Genomic DNA, 15,900 nt, shown 5'->3' with positions numbered 1-15,900 from the left:
GTGTGTGTGTGTGTGTGTGTGTGTGTGTGTGTGTGTGTGTGTGTGTGTGTGTGTGTGTGTGTGTGTGTTTTACCTGCAGCAGGAAGGGTGTGCGGTCACAGGGCTGGAACATCCCGAGTGTCACGCAGTTCAGGAGGATGGCCAAAATGCTCACACGCTCGAACCATGTGACATGAGGTTAAGTGTAAACACCACAGCAGAGTTTGAACATTGATTACAATTAGTTACCCTCAACAGAAAGCCAACAGGATGTTTCCATTGGATCAAATGTACTATTATCGAAGCAGAAAATGAACTGAAACAACACCACCCAGACTTCTGAAGTGTTAATGCAATCAAAAGAAGTAGAAAGCTAACATGTAGCTATAAACAAACTACACCATGGTTGCATAACTTTAACGTCACCACAAATAAGTAGATTCGTTTTTGAGGATGGCATGAGGGCGTAAAATGTCCCAGACAACTTCTGAAATCTCCAGTCTTTAGTTTTTTTACACTTATTAGCAACCGCCTTTTTAGAGACACATATAACCTTTAACATTCACAAATGGGGTATTTCATTTTATGTCATATGAACTAAAAGGGGACAAACACTTAAGCTAGTGTTAAGCGGAGACAGTAATTCAGGCAACACGAGGGATGGAACTGATATCCTAGTTTAAGACTCATTCCTGCAATATTCTTTAGGTATTAGCTGCTGGGTCAATGTTTTAGTTTAAAGAGGGTTGAGATTCGATTAATGGAATTAAAGATGGGCAAAAACGTAAAGGAAAATAACATGAAGGGTTGAAGCAAGTTTTTGTACCAACGCAAACTGCCAGAACAGCATCAGTGCTAGGTTTTACAACACTCTAAACTCTACCTGAGTGATAAATATCATCCATCCAAGATATTGATAAGCACTGCATAACCATGGACTGTATATATAAATTGTAAAACGTGTCACTCTGAATTCCCCCTTTGAGATCTGGCGACTGATAAGACCATAGAATATTATTCACATCATTTTCATTCTCATCAAGCCACGCAGTGACCCTTTGTGCTCTATGTGGAATCATCTGCATCCATTATGTTTCTCCGTTCATTTATTCAGGTGTTTCCTTTGCTTTGACAGACCATCTAGTCAATGGTCTGTAGAAAAAAACTGGTACACATTAAACTCGAGCCATGTCGCTCTTGCAAACAAAAAGATGCAAGACTGATGTTACAAAATATATTCAAGCACAACTGTTATGTGCACAACTTTGCACTTAACAGCTTGCAAAATCAAATGTGCAAGCACAGAACTGAAAGGGGTAACCTCAAAAAGCACTTTTTGAAGGGTGGGAGATTGCTAAAATAAGCTAAAATGTATCAACTTGAATTTACAGACGCTGACATGACATGTTGACATGTTTAATATTCACAACTACAAAAGAAAGAGAGCTACCAGGAAACACATTTGACGTCAGATTAAGTGTAAACTTGCATATATGGCGGGTGTTTGTGCATCTTGCTGTCAAACACTCCAGTAGGAGCACGGCTCAAAAGTGGTAAGCAGAGGGGTTTAAAGAGGAAAATAGTCTAAAGTGGAAAGTTGAAGGACTGATTGTGTTGCCTTCATGCCTTCATAAAAACTGCTGAATGGATGACAGGAACGTATTTAAGAGCCAAGGACGCGTTCATAATAAAGCCTGGAAGCATGCACATGGACGCATACACATAGGAAACACACGCGCTCACACATAGAGTCCCTTCCCCGGACACTTTGCTCTCGAGAGGGCGAAAAAATTAATGAGAGTACAATCCTTTATCACCCTTGAGACATAGAGAGAGAGAGGGGGGGGAGAAAGGGAGAGAGAGAGGGTAATCCAGTGTCCTCCCTTCGCTCTCGTTGCCATGGGAACCCCCATCTCACCGTGGGAACTGACTTCTGAGTTTCACAATCCGCTTGCATCCTGTCTGGACTGGAACACAACATAATTAATACGCTCTCAAAACACACACGCACGCACGCAAAAACGAAAATGATGTCCTTTAGCGCAGCTCCATCCTTTCCTCACTGCTGAGGAGGCTCGTTTGAATCCTGTTCCATCTTTATAAGTTACCCTGAGTGTCCATAAAACACACGCTCTCACACACACACACACACACACACAGAGTGAAAACAAGGCGCAGGGCAGGGTCAAGGTGTAAGTGATGGATGCGAGGGGAGTTTTTCCACAGTTGGCCCATCATTCAACATCAGTGATGAAACGCGGAGGGAATGTCCTCTCCGCTGTCCCTCTGTGTCAGTCTCTTCATTGCTCTTCCTTTATCTACTCTCACACTCAACCTTTCCCTCCATCATTTCTCATTTTTCTCCACAGCCCTTTCCCCCTCTCTTTGGCCCAATTATTTTTCTCTTTGCTCTGCTCCTTCTGCCCTCTGTCTATGCCTCTTCCTTCATATACTGTGGTATAATTTCCCATCTTCGTTCCGTATTATTTCTTGCATTTATTTTTGCCTCCCGTGCACATACACTTCCTTTTCTCTACGAACCGCCAGCCCCTACATATCTTCACATATGCCTGCCCATGGGAAGAGCTTATAGTCTCTCTGTTAGAAACCTGAGTCTCAGCCAACAGATAAACTACAACTACACTTAATAATTAACATCGTCAGAGAGATGGAGAGGCATGAGAACGGACAGGGTGAGAAATAGATATGTAGATACAGTAAGGGAGAAGTAGAGGGGAGAGAAAGAGAGGGCAAGAAACAAGGGAAATTAGAGGTGAGACGAAGAAAAATGGCTTCATGCCTGAGTAAAAAAAAGGCTCAGTGCACTGAAAGAGGTTAAGACTCTGACCATTAGAGCTTAAAGTGTAAACAATTGAAAATGTTACATGGCCTCGATGCTTTATCCTGTCTCCTTAATTGTCTCATCTTCTTGTTCTTCCTCCCTCGCCAAGATATACCACCTCCTCCCTGTCTCTCGCGCTCTCCCCCTCTTGTACTCCCCTCGAGTGCCAACACAGGTAATAAAGGTCAGGCAGACATTATAAATCAAATCAGATAACATCACCCTGATCTTTCTGGCATCATCCTCCACCCTTGGCTGGGTATACATGCTAAGGCCAGCGTGAGGGAACATTTTCATCTGCAATGTTCATTATCTTAAAAGGATCATCCATAGGGACACACAGGCCATCTGGATACACGCACAATATACGGCCATGTTTTTCAGCTTGAGGAGGTTTTACAATGTCGTACCACTGCCTCACAAGGCACACTTTATTAAACAATAGACGTTGTCATCTTTATAGCTCTATGTATCAAGTTCAAACCATTAAGAATAACTTCAGCATGGCTCCTTTTTATTTGTCTTTTTACCCCTAGTCCTTGAATTTATTATTAAAACCTCTCCAGTCGCCATTTTTGAATGGCTCTGCAGAGAATGAGGACCAAAACCTATTTATTAAAGGCTTACTCACATTTACTCACTGCAAACCCTAATGGATTGTTGTCAAATGTGAATGATTTACTTACATTTATCATTGCACAACAGATGGATTATTACAAACAAAGACACCTGTGGCTCCTTATTGACTTCCTAACTCAAAGACGTTGCATGACTAACTAAAATACACTATCTTAGAGTAAGAAAGTCAGCTCGTACTGATATATTCCAGAGACTATTGAATAGATTACCGTACAATCTATTCATTATACCCAGACGATGAATCATAATGACTTTGGTTATCCTCTGACTTTTTTCTCTCGCACCACAACAAAGTTCATAATGGGAATTGTTGTTCAGAAGGGACCCATTGGAGAAAAGCAACGTTTTCTTAGACAATTCATGGTAACACAGGGCGAGAAATGTATGCACACATTTTCTAGGTTAAGTATTCCTTAGAAAGCTGCCTTAGAAGACAAATGCATTCAAACTGGGTGAGGAGGCTCCACTCCAGGCACATTATTTTGTAATCTAAATGATTTAATAAAGTTACAACCCTTTAAAGTCTGACCAAACTATGAAGTGGTATTGAACTTAAAAGCGTGTGGTTTGGATGGAAATCCTCACATGTGAGCGACTCTGTATGAATGAGCAACCTGCTCACGACTTCCCCCATGCGCCCGCTGCTTAGACCCCCGCTTGCACTCTGATATCGACACACACAGACTTGATTAAACGTAACCCAGTTAGACTCAAAGTCTGTCGTGTGTGTGTGTGTGTGTGTGTGTGTATGTGTGTGTGTGTGTGTGTGTGTGTGTGTGTGTGTGTGTGTGTGTGTGTGCGCGTGTGCGTGTGCGTGTGCGTGTGTGTGTGTGAAGGTGGTCCAAGTCAAGTTACTGTCAGGTTGTCAAGTCCTCTGACTCCACCCCCTTACAATGTGACAGCTAGTAACCATGGAAACACTTGCACGAATCATGCTAATTGGCTGAAATGCCTCTGACAGCTCACCCTACTTTGAGTAGGACCTCCTCCTATCCATCGTTTTCTCCCTATCAACCCCCCCCCCTTCACACACGCACGCACAAACACACACACACACACACACACACACCTCAACCCAATTAAGAGTCAGTTTAGGAAAAGGAAAAGAGGGAGATAAATAGGAGGGCAGGGGATTGATAGTGAGTAAAGAGGGATGAGAGAAAGAAGAAACCAGATGGAGTGCAGAAGAAGAAAGGCAGGTGGAGAGAGGTACTTGTATAGGAGTGACAGATACAGCTTTTCTCATCTTTAAACAAAAGGAAACGCTCTGAATGTTTCATGCACTGCTGAATAAGTTATGTCCTGTGTGTGTGAGTGCGTGAGTGTGTGTTTTCGTATGTGTGTGTGTCGACTTGCCCACGCACATCCCCACGTGTGTGTGTGCTTCCATGTGTGTCATATGTTACATGGGAGAGCTTAGCACTTCACAAAGTGGGCACCTTGTTCCACTCTCTGAGTGATTCTCCTCCCGAAGAAACAGGAAATTACACAAATCAATGTAGCTTTGAAAGAGTACAAGAGAATGTTATATAATAGCAAAATCCAATTTTGTTGTTTTTGTTCCAAATAAATGTGTTAGATAGATGTGCTATAGGGTGGAGAGATGTACAGTATTTTGTAAACATGGCACAAAGGAGGATGGCTCTGTTTTCAAAAAGGGAGGAAATGGAAGGACACGAGAAGGGAAATGAATTTGTAATTTGTACTGAGTGCAAAGAAAAAAGGCAGAGAGGAAGGAGGGGTCACCTCAGGAAAAATGGGACTTACAGCTGGGGACTGCCCCCCTCCCAGTGCGCTCACATTAATGTCCCTGTCGAACAACGTCCACCCACATTACTTCCCCCGCAGATCACTCAGTTACACACAAACACACAAACACACACCACACACAAGTATAGAAACATATACGATAAACAGGAAATTGGACACACGCCAGTAGCCATGCTGTATGGACATGGACTGATTGACAGACACGCAAACACACAAAAACAAACAAACGCTGCAATCAGAAGTAACCGTGCCGTCGGGGCAGAGCTACGCTGTTGCCAAGCAACCAGGTGATTCCTCTAAAGAGCCTCTCCATGGGAGATTCCCTCGTTTGTGTGAGGGCATTCACACGCCTGTGTGTGTGTGTGTGTGTGTGTGTGTGTGTGTGTGTGTGTGTGTGTGTGTGTGTGTGTGGTGTGTGTGTGTGTGTGTGTGTGTGTGTGTGTGTGTGTGTGAGTGTGTGAGTGTCCACTAAGTTGTGCTGACACAGTTAGTGTACCATGGTAACAACCCAGCAGGGTACAGAGGAGTTTTGTTTATGGCATTTGTAGTTTTTTTTCTTACTCTTTTCCTCTTGGTGTACATTTTATTTATTCAGCAATTATGAATTCATATTTTATAGAGTACACAGAGTGCTGACGTTGGCAAATACGGACATGCATACTAGACAAGCGCACAGCGACACACGCATGCAGAGGAACACACACACACTCACACACCCAGTCATAAGCAGTGGAAAATGTTCAATTTGGAGAGGCTTGACAAATCCCTGAGGTGTTGCTGACGTTTATGCATGCTTCGGAGTATTCATAGCTACTCACACACACAGCAATCCAGCGCTGATAACAGACTTACACACACTCACACCTTCACGTCATCAGCAGATGTGGATAGAGGCTGAGACGGAGAGTGAGAGACAGGGAGGGGAATGGGAGGCGAGATGATGAAGACAGAAGCAGAGCAAGGTTTGGGAGGTGATGCGAGTTCTTACTCTGTTGTGACTCTTTCTGCTGTATTAACGGAGGCCGGTAACAATGCTACTGACAGGCGACTGTAACCCTGGAGATTCATTAGGGCTTGTTACTATGGAAACCTCCAATCAGGGACAAATGTTACCCATATTTTCCTACAGCTAATGGGTCCAAGGAAATAACTGAGGTCTTCCATCACACACACACACACACACACACACACACACACACACACACACACACACACACACACACACACACACACACACACACACACACACACACACACACACACACACACACACACACACACACACACACGCACACACACGCACGCATACATATACACACACTCACAGAGCTGCACAATTCAGACCTTCTTCCTGTCTCTCCTGTGTTTAAAAGTAAAGTAAACATCTCAGCGCTGGGGCCTTGTAGGTACAACGGCTTTGAGAAAGGACAGAGCCGAAACACAAACAGACAATGTCTCTCTCACGTTATAAACAGAGTCTCACACTGACACACACACACATGTTTGCAGTGCTTTAGGTGAAGGATATGGGTGGCAGACAGCTCGGAGGCACCAGGAGCGGGGTGGGCTGGTTTGGGTCAGAGCCAAAAGAACCACTGGTGCTAGAGTGGGGTACGGCAGCTCCTCTTTTTCCTCCTCCTCCTCCTCCTCTTCCTCTTCTTCCTGCTCCCTCTCATCTCCCTCAACTGACACATGCACCTTCTCCCCCTCCTCCTCCTCCTCATCCCCCTCCTCCTGCGTTGGTCCTCTGTGCTGCTCATGCAGGTCTGGGTCATGGGTGCCCGTCATGGCCGTGCTGTGAACAGCCTGAACCTGAAAGAGGGCACAGGGGCAACGGCAAACTGCTCAGGACACGACAACATAATTGATGCATCATGTGTGTGTGTTACCGTGTGACTGTGTGTGTGTGTGTGTGTTTGCTGTTTTTGCCTTGTGGCTGGCAATGCAGCTACTCAAAATAAACCCGAACTGCGCTCACTGTCAAGCCTGCCATCCTGTCCACGAGACCCTTTACCCTCTAGCGAAGCAGCAGCATAACAAAAAAAAGATCCTTCTCTGTGTTTTCTCTGAAACAATAGGCGACCTTCAGGAGAAGACTCACAGCCAGCAAGCAAACCTGTACAGGAAACATAAATCTAGCTAAAGGTGAAAGCACAATCAGTGCAAACAACAGGATGCACTTAGTCCACTTCATTATAATCCTACAGTTGTACAATTCATGACAACTGACCATTACTGCTGATGCTTTTAATCCATACAGGCTTTAAGCAATCTGGACATTCAGAGAGAGAGAGAGAGAGAGAGAGTAGCTTAGACTGCTATTCCATATTGCAATAAACAGATTAAAGCGTTTTTTCATTTGCAATCAATTCCCACTCATGGTGATTAATGTAACTTATAGCTCTTGGAAATATAATTTTTCCTTAAGCTCTAATTTAACAGAAAACCTCACGACATTGTCGAGTTACATCAGACTGTGGTTTATTTTTATAAGCTCTGACTGGAATTTCTCGCAGCATGGACATCATGTAGGAAATGTCAAATTGTATGATAATCTCAGTTTTAATTAACAACGTGATCACAAGAGCAGATTCACTTATTGGCTTTTCATTTGTTTTTACTTTAATTTCTTCACATGTACTGCTGTAAAGGGCAGTATGCAGTGGAGTTTGGCAGGAAGGGAGTTGGAGCATGTGACACAGTCCACATTGTCTCGAGTGCACAGCAAACACTCTTCCCTCTGGTCCACCGTGTGCTCATCACATTGGTTATTGATCCCCAGAGATTCTAATAAATGTATTCCAAAGATACCAATTTCTTAGGAAGAAACTGATTATTTGGAAAACAATCATAAAGAAGGATGAGGATAATTGTGTTGGCAAATCATGTGTCTTTGCATGCATATACATATATATAATAATACATTGCCTACAGTGTGACAGGACAAGAGGAGAGCTGGCACACAAGTTCACAGCGTGGAGAGGAGTGTTTGTGTGTGTGTGTGCATTTGATGAAAATAATGAGATTGAATCAGCCAGCATCTTTCTTTCTTTTGTATTTCCAATATGGGCACACAGCCTGGATTGTGTGAGGAGTCCAGGGCCGAACAGTTTAGGCTTTTTGTTGTGATTCAATAGTAGCTGATGGGCGGACATCAATCAGTCATTGAAAAAAAGAAAGGCATTCTTCTGCAAAACCTGCTGATGAATCCTTTCAAAACACTTAAAAAACTCATTATGAGACTCCCTTGCTGACAACCAGGCCATGCATGTGGAAATTACATCATCCTACCAAATATCAGTAACCTGAAGAACATATATATATTTATAAGACCTCTGAAACCCATTAAGTTGTTAACCCTCATCACAAATTCATAAATTGCCTCCAATCTTAAACATGAATGGACTACGGTGGCAAGCACAATAAAAGCAGAAGAAAAAACTAATATCCAGAAATTGCAACATTTTCCTTTAACTCTAAGTGTTATAAATGTATATTCATCATCCTTCTGAAGGCCAACAAATGGCATATCAACGTCGTCTATGAGGATACAGCATTTCCAAACATCAATCTGGTTTAGAAAGCTCAAAAGAGAACCAGTGTTATTAATCCTATGATTAATTGCAGAATAATATAAATCCAAACATCTCAAAATGAGTCTTATCCTTGAAGTGATAATGTATGATGTAAATATATAGGCCTACAATGAAGTACTCTAAGGTCACTCAGAGTACCACACTTTATAACTGCCTATGGAAATATTATTTTAATTTCTTCCTTTTTTTGAGGAAGACACCGCCATTGACAGAGAAAGCGTCATCATAGGTTCTGGACATTTTCTTTTGTGCCACGGACACTCACCAAGCGCAGTGCATGGGACAGGAGAGCAAATGTAAAAAGTATATTATAGCAAAAAATCCCAAAACTTTGTCTGCATTCCTTACCGGGGAGCAGCGTCCATCCACCGGTGTCATTCACTCCGGGTCCGCCGTGCGCCCTGAGCTCCCGGAGCCCTGGTGCTCCATCTGAGAGCAGCCCGCTGGTCCTCTGCCTCCTCTCCCCCCTGCCGATATCCTAACTCAGTCCGTCAGTCAGGGGGATCAAAACGAGGAAAAATAGAGAGGAATGTGGCGCAGAAGTTTTAATAACCGGGAAAAGTAAAGTTAAATATAACAAAGCGACTCCCCGTGCGTCTGCGTCCCCTCAGCCGCCGGACGCGCTCTGCGGTGTTCAGGTACCGGAGTTCAGGCGCACCGGGAGAGGCAGAGCCGCGTCAAGCCAGCCGGGGAGAGGCGGTGCGGAGATACTCGTCTCTTACCTTCAAAATAAGACAGGGTAGTCCCGGAAGCCACACTATACGGTGTAATACAGTATTGAACGTGACATTCGTATAATATCGGTAGAATAAAATACTTTAGTTTACTTTTTAGGCACGTGTGCCGGATTGCAATACAACTTTGGCACATGCAAAGCCTAAAGTCTGTAAGAAAACAAATAATGTTACGCTGTTAAGTAGGCTAGTATGGCATTCTTTGGGGTTTTAGCTTGTCATTTGGTGGTAGTAAACATGGTAACTTGTAAATGATAAGAACATTAATAAACATTAAACAAAAAACACAAGAATGGTTGGCTCTAAAAAAAAAAGCATTAGCAAAGTAATCTTTTGTTCCCGTAGAAGCAATTTGTCTTTTCTAATATGTATTTTATTTTGAAAGATTTGGCTGGTGTTATCTATTCTTAATACCGGATAACTTGACACTGACAGAGCAAGTCAAAGCATGTGACTGTTCCCTCTCCTCCGCCTCACAGTGCACCCCCATCCCAATATCCCCCTGTCTCTATCTCACCAGCCAGCGAGCCCGGACACTGTGTGTGGGTTTGGGGGGGCGAATCCTAGGGTGCTGCTGACATAAAAGAATGATGCTTCCAGTCACCCTCAGCAGGGAACTCCATTCACTGAATTCAAAGGTGTGGCAGAGCTCCAACAACTTATATCATATTTAGCTATTTCAGGTTTTAGAGAAAAATGTTTGACTCCAGAGCCTTTATGTAAGTAAAGTAGCAACACTCCTGGGTCCTGCCGAGGTGCCCTTGAGCAAGGCACCAAACCCCCAACTGCTCCCAGGCGCCGGCGAGACTGGCAGCCTCTTCACACTGGCCCTCTCCAGATGCATGTGCATGTGTATTCTGTATAGTGTGTAACTGTATGTGTATTGCATGTGCATGTGTGCACCTACCTGTATACTGCGTGTGTATATTAAACAAAAACAAAAAAATGCAAGCCAGAGTGAAAAACTGAATTGTCCCCTAGGGGCATTAATAAAGGTTCATCTTCTTCTAAAAGGTAAAATTACTCCATTACAAAGTTAATGTGTTGAGATTTTTGAGAAGTAAAATTGCAAAGGTTGAGCAAAATGAGCAAAATATCAGAGGACTTTGGAATTTGAGCCTTTCCAGACCATTTACATGCACACAAACCTACAGTATACAAGACACTACAGGAAAGGAAAAACCCCAAAAATCATATTGGGCCTCTTTAAAAACACCAAAATCCCCCTTCTTTTCAGGACATACTTAGCCTACAGTGTTTCGCCAACGGAGCCCCGCGCCCCCCCTGAAATTCAAGGTGTTTAAAAAAATTTAAAAAAATATTATAATTCTTTTTTTTTATTTCTTTTTTTTATATATATAAATAGCACCAAATTGCAACTAATCTATATCTACAGTCACTTTTCACATTGAACATGTGCTCTTTTATTAAATAAACTAAACGCTTTCATTTTAAGTTGTGAGTTTAGTGTTTTTGACCAAACACTGATGCATTAATCAATAACAATAATCCACAGCTCCTCTCTCTGCTCCAGAGGATTTAAAAAATATATATCCCAATGATCCCTGTTAGCCCTGAAATAATTTCCTCCAAGCAAATAATATTTTGTATATGGACAGCCTATATAAGCAGGATCCAACTTCTATTTTGTTATGTTTGCTATGTTTGTTATGAAGTCTCATCAGTTAACGGACTAAAGTAGTATACAGTTTGTGATACTGAGTGAAAAAGGCAGAATAGGCATATTCAACGTCTTTAAATAGAAATGAAACTCAACTACAGCTCCTTTTTCCGGGGGCTACATCCAATTCCCAGAGGCTCCCTGGCAGTCCCAGGATCCCACTTTGGGAACTAATATTAGATCTCAGTGTGCAGCAGGTCTAAGCAAACAGCTTACAGGGAGCACTTGTCTTAAACGCTCTCCTGCTAATTTTTTAATTTTCACATATGGCCTCCAAATAATTTTCTGGGGGTGTTTGTTTGAGGTTTACACTCCATTAGACAGAAAACAAGAGTCCCGCAGCAGCAGCTCTGAGGGGCAATAATGCTCTATACACGCTAGAAAACATGGATGTATTAAAAATAGAAGGACAACTTTTCTATTCTTAGGCTCAATCAGCCGTGACTGTAGTAATGCAAATCTTTAAGCTGACATGTCACATGTCATGTGTTATTATCATAGTAATATGGTATCCAAGCTTGTATAGCAGGAAGTTGTATTAATAATGTGAGCTTATCAGCCTGCTGTTGTAAATGTTGGCATGTTAGCATGATAACTTGCTAATATTAAGCATGTAAGTGTAACATGCTAAGCATTAAGTTGTTAGCATGCTCACTTTGGTATGTCAAACATTTTCAAAATCAGTCAAACCTTTTGGTTGTCCACATGGGACTGCTGTTTTCATATATATGTTAAATTATATATGGAAAAAACTAGTCCCATGTGGCCAAATACTTAAAGTATGAAAAGAAAATGTCTGTATCTCAAAAACGACAAGGCGTACAATCGAGGGTTTATCTATGAACTCATAACAAGTTGAATATCAAAAATATGCACACATAAGCAGAGTAAAGGTGTTATTTCGACTTGTTTTTACATTTTAGATTGAACTCATAGATATTTTCATAATCAGATTTATGAATCAGATTTCAAGACAATACCCTTTTTCAATATTTCCTTAACATACTAAATATAGTCTCTGGGCATAAATGGGTAATAAACCCAAGGCTGAGGGGAATGTGGTCATTAGTTTACAGTGCAGAAATGTCACGAATAACTATCCTATATAACCGTTCGGAGAACCATACGTTTTCTCTTACAGGGCGCAAGGGGTCACTAAAAGGTTAAATGAGAATGAAAAGGGTTTTGCTTTGTTTTTAACAATTTTATAACATGTTAAATACCAAAATCTGTAACTTATTTATCACTAAAATAACAAGGAGATGATGAGATAATGAAAGTAATTGGTGGTGACAGCTCTACTTTGTAATTCAACTATTGCACAACAGTATTCCTTTAGAATAAATAGAGACGTCTAATCCATAGTGAACAAGTGGAAATTGTTATCACTGTTAGGCTTTAGAAATAAAGTCAGGAGATCACCTTAATCATCATGATTGCAGAATGTCTTCAACAAACTGTGCAGGACTTTTGCTCTGACCCAATGTGTAGGATTCTCAGACCCACGGATTCACAACAAGTGTGTCTATAAACTAAGATTAGATCTTCACTCAGAGGAGGGAAACACAGTGCTATACCCAATCGACGCCCACAGCAGACAAGACTCCTTGAAGCTATCATAACTGTTACAGCAGCAGCATGAATCAAACATTAAGTGTATCGCAACAACACAGTTAAAGATAACCAGGACACATCAAAGCACACAAACACTCAATAAGACTTATACGGCTAACATCTTCCTCTCCCCGAGAAGGACACTGATGAGCATGGTAGGAAGCCTCTGTGTGTGTGTTTTGAGTGTGTTTGTGTGTGTAAGGTAATCGGTTGTTATTGGTTCTCTGTGGCTGTGTCTCCACTCCCACTCCCCATCGCTTTCCCTCTCCTTCCAGCTCGTCTCATCCTCCTCACACTTACTGTCGTGTAACTCATGCAAGACTCTTTCTGCTCCACAGGATCATTTCATGCATTTTTTACTTCAGCTCCGTCACTGTGGTGTGTTCAAATTATGCTTTACATTAGTCACTGAAATACACACACACATACCCACACACACGGGCTGAAATACATTCCCTCTGCTATCGGTTGAGGATGGGTATCTAGGCCAAACATTATTATCAGTGAGCGGTAGGAGCCCCTTGGGTGTGTTTCCATGGTGACCATCACATAACATTATATACGGGGAAGTGTTTTTATTGTATGCCATTGTCACAAATGCAAACACACACACACACACACACACACATCCACATGCACTGTCCGTGGGAATTCGATTAGGGATCAATAATCCTGATCAATCACTGAAATTGCCATGACAACCACCTGAGGGCACATCCTGATACAGAGCACAACGGCACACACACTGTACATGTGCACAAACACACACAGCAGTGTGACACTTAGCAGATACTGCACAGTTTGACCTGCTAACAGTGGTAGTGTATGAAGAGGTTAAAAGATCACACACCATGGTCAGTGGTGTCGATGTCATCTTCCTAAAGTTTCAGTTTTCACAGCAGCGGTTTGAAGAAGACAACCATAATTATCCGTCTGTTGTGTAAACATGGCTTTTCTGCCTCTTTACCTAAATATGTATAATACGCAGTATATCTTAATGTTACAGTCGACACATGACAGTGTCAAATATTTAGTTCATAAAGATATCAATAAACAACTTATGAAGGATCACAGCAAATACGGGTCAAACATTTGCATTCAGGAGGAACCTTGAAATAAATTAAAATTGAATGTGCCTGGCACATATGAAGGTAGAAAAGTGCACTCACTAGTGCAGATCTCCACCAGATGTGTTTCTCTCTCCTCCCAAAGAGTTGAATCTATAGCTTGATTGTCACGCCGGGCTCCCTCACAGTCAAGATGGCAGTGGAGAACACGAAAACAGGGATTTATTTATCTTGTATTGTGCATTACTTTGGTGAATCATACATGATTGGGTAAAGAATTAATCTGCAGATGCTGCAGTTCAGAATGAGAGGTCAGAGGTCTTTGAGCAAACTGTCATAAATGAGCACAAAATGATTGGGTAGATGGGTCAGGCAGAGTGCCAAATTAACTGCGGAGTGACAGACGGTTACAGAAGAACAAAAACACACACACACGACCAAGTACATTATCTCCCCACAGGCTCAGCCCCGCAGATAGAATAATGACAGGATACATAGCAGGGATCAACAGGACGTGTAGAAAGAGCAGGTTGATAGCACTTATATTATAAGGAAGTGGTAATGGTATATATATAATTTTAAAATAGGCCTATTTGTAAAAAACGTACACTATAACACGTTTTTAAATATAAGATGCTTAAAAACTACACTCTTCTTGGGGTTCATGTGGTGTTTGGGGATGGCAATGATGGTCTTTGGGCACACATTTGTGTCAAGACTGAGAAAAGACTTTCGTTGTGCCCATATAAATGTCTCAACAACTAGCAAGAGAGCTTTCACCTTTCACTTCTCAGTAAAGTACATCACCATTTTTTCATATTTAAAAAGATAAGTGATAGTGCACACATGCATTATCTTTAGATCTGTACATCTCACTTAAATATGGAGTTATGAATGGTTGTGTAGGGAACATGCATTAGTGACAAGTTGCCCCATCACTGGGTAATTCATCACACTCTGTGGGCTGCTCAGATATTTTGCTGTATAATTTAGAAAAACAACTGGAGGGATCCTGCCATGCATTAACAAAATTCACTTTCCCTTTTTACAAAAATCTATCAGACGATACATTTGCACATTTCCACATCCCACTGTCTCCTCTCTCCTCAGCTTGTTCTGTACCGTGTTTGCAAAGCAGAAATGCACAGTGGTCCATACAAACGCATGGGCAGCCAAGCACACTCAGCCAGCATCTTGCTCAGACATTACATTTATGACAGCATAAGAGAGAGTTAGGTTGTGAGCCAGTCAGCGGAGAAGCATCTTTTCTGACAATCGGCAGGAGTGAAGTTGCTTAGCAACCTTTAGCCTTGATGACAGGAAACGATGTCATGCTATAAGGCAACAACACAAGCAGCAGACACACAAATACACAAGCAGCAGACACACAAATACACAAGCGGGTAACAGATGCACACACACACACGCAGACACACACATTAAGCTTGCAGGACAGTAAATGAGAAGAACAACGTGTTGAGATGATTATCTGGGCAGGGGTTAAAACAAATACAATATTAATCTCCTCTAATGGTCCCATCTGAGTCCATTAAGGATAACCTTAAATATATAATCACACACACTTGCGCGCGCACACACACAAAAGACATGCACTAAGCTGAGAAGGTGCTCTTATGTGCAGCTGATTATGAGGAAATACATCTGCTGCTGTCTCATTTCTCTCTGTTCTCTCTTCAGTCTGTGATCCAACAGTTACGCCATCTCTCTGACCCTTTCAACGTGCACTAACAAAAACATAATGAACCTTATTGCCGTGTGCTCTTTGAGCGTCATGTGGGGTTGTATTTTGGAGCTGAGAGAAGATTTGTATTGTTAATCTGTTTCCCTCCTATGTGAAAAGTTGCAGGACTCACAGCTCCACATAGTGTTCAATCTGTGTCACTGCACTATCTCCTCATGGGACGTTTACTTTAATTATTCATGTTTGCAAAGGGATGAGCTGCCAGAAACTCACCAT

The 15,900-nt window shown here is 42.0% G+C and overlaps 1 protein-coding gene across 1 annotated transcript in view; it reads right to left on the bottom strand.

Annotated features, from left to right (window-relative positions):
* Positions 1–9,313, bottom strand: part of LOC117482306 (voltage-dependent T-type calcium channel subunit alpha-1I-like) — a 47,574-nt gene extending 38,261 nt beyond the window's left edge. Inside the window, 3 exon segments of the mRNA XM_034130389.1 lie at positions 74–167; positions 6,759–7,042; positions 9,175–9,313. Of these exon segments, the coding sequence (XP_033986280.1) occupies positions 74–167; positions 6,759–7,042; positions 9,175–9,204 (408 nt within the window). The 5' untranslated portion in view covers positions 9,205–9,313.
* Positions 9,314–15,900: the final 6,587 nt, after the last annotated feature.

Source organism: Trematomus bernacchii, unplaced genomic scaffold, assembly GCF_902827165.1.
Source record: "Trematomus bernacchii unplaced genomic scaffold, fTreBer1.1, whole genome shotgun sequence".
NCBI classification, from domain to species: domain Eukaryota; kingdom Metazoa; phylum Chordata; class Actinopteri; order Perciformes; family Nototheniidae; genus Trematomus; species Trematomus bernacchii.
This window is presented reverse-complemented; position numbering and strand designations above follow the sequence as displayed.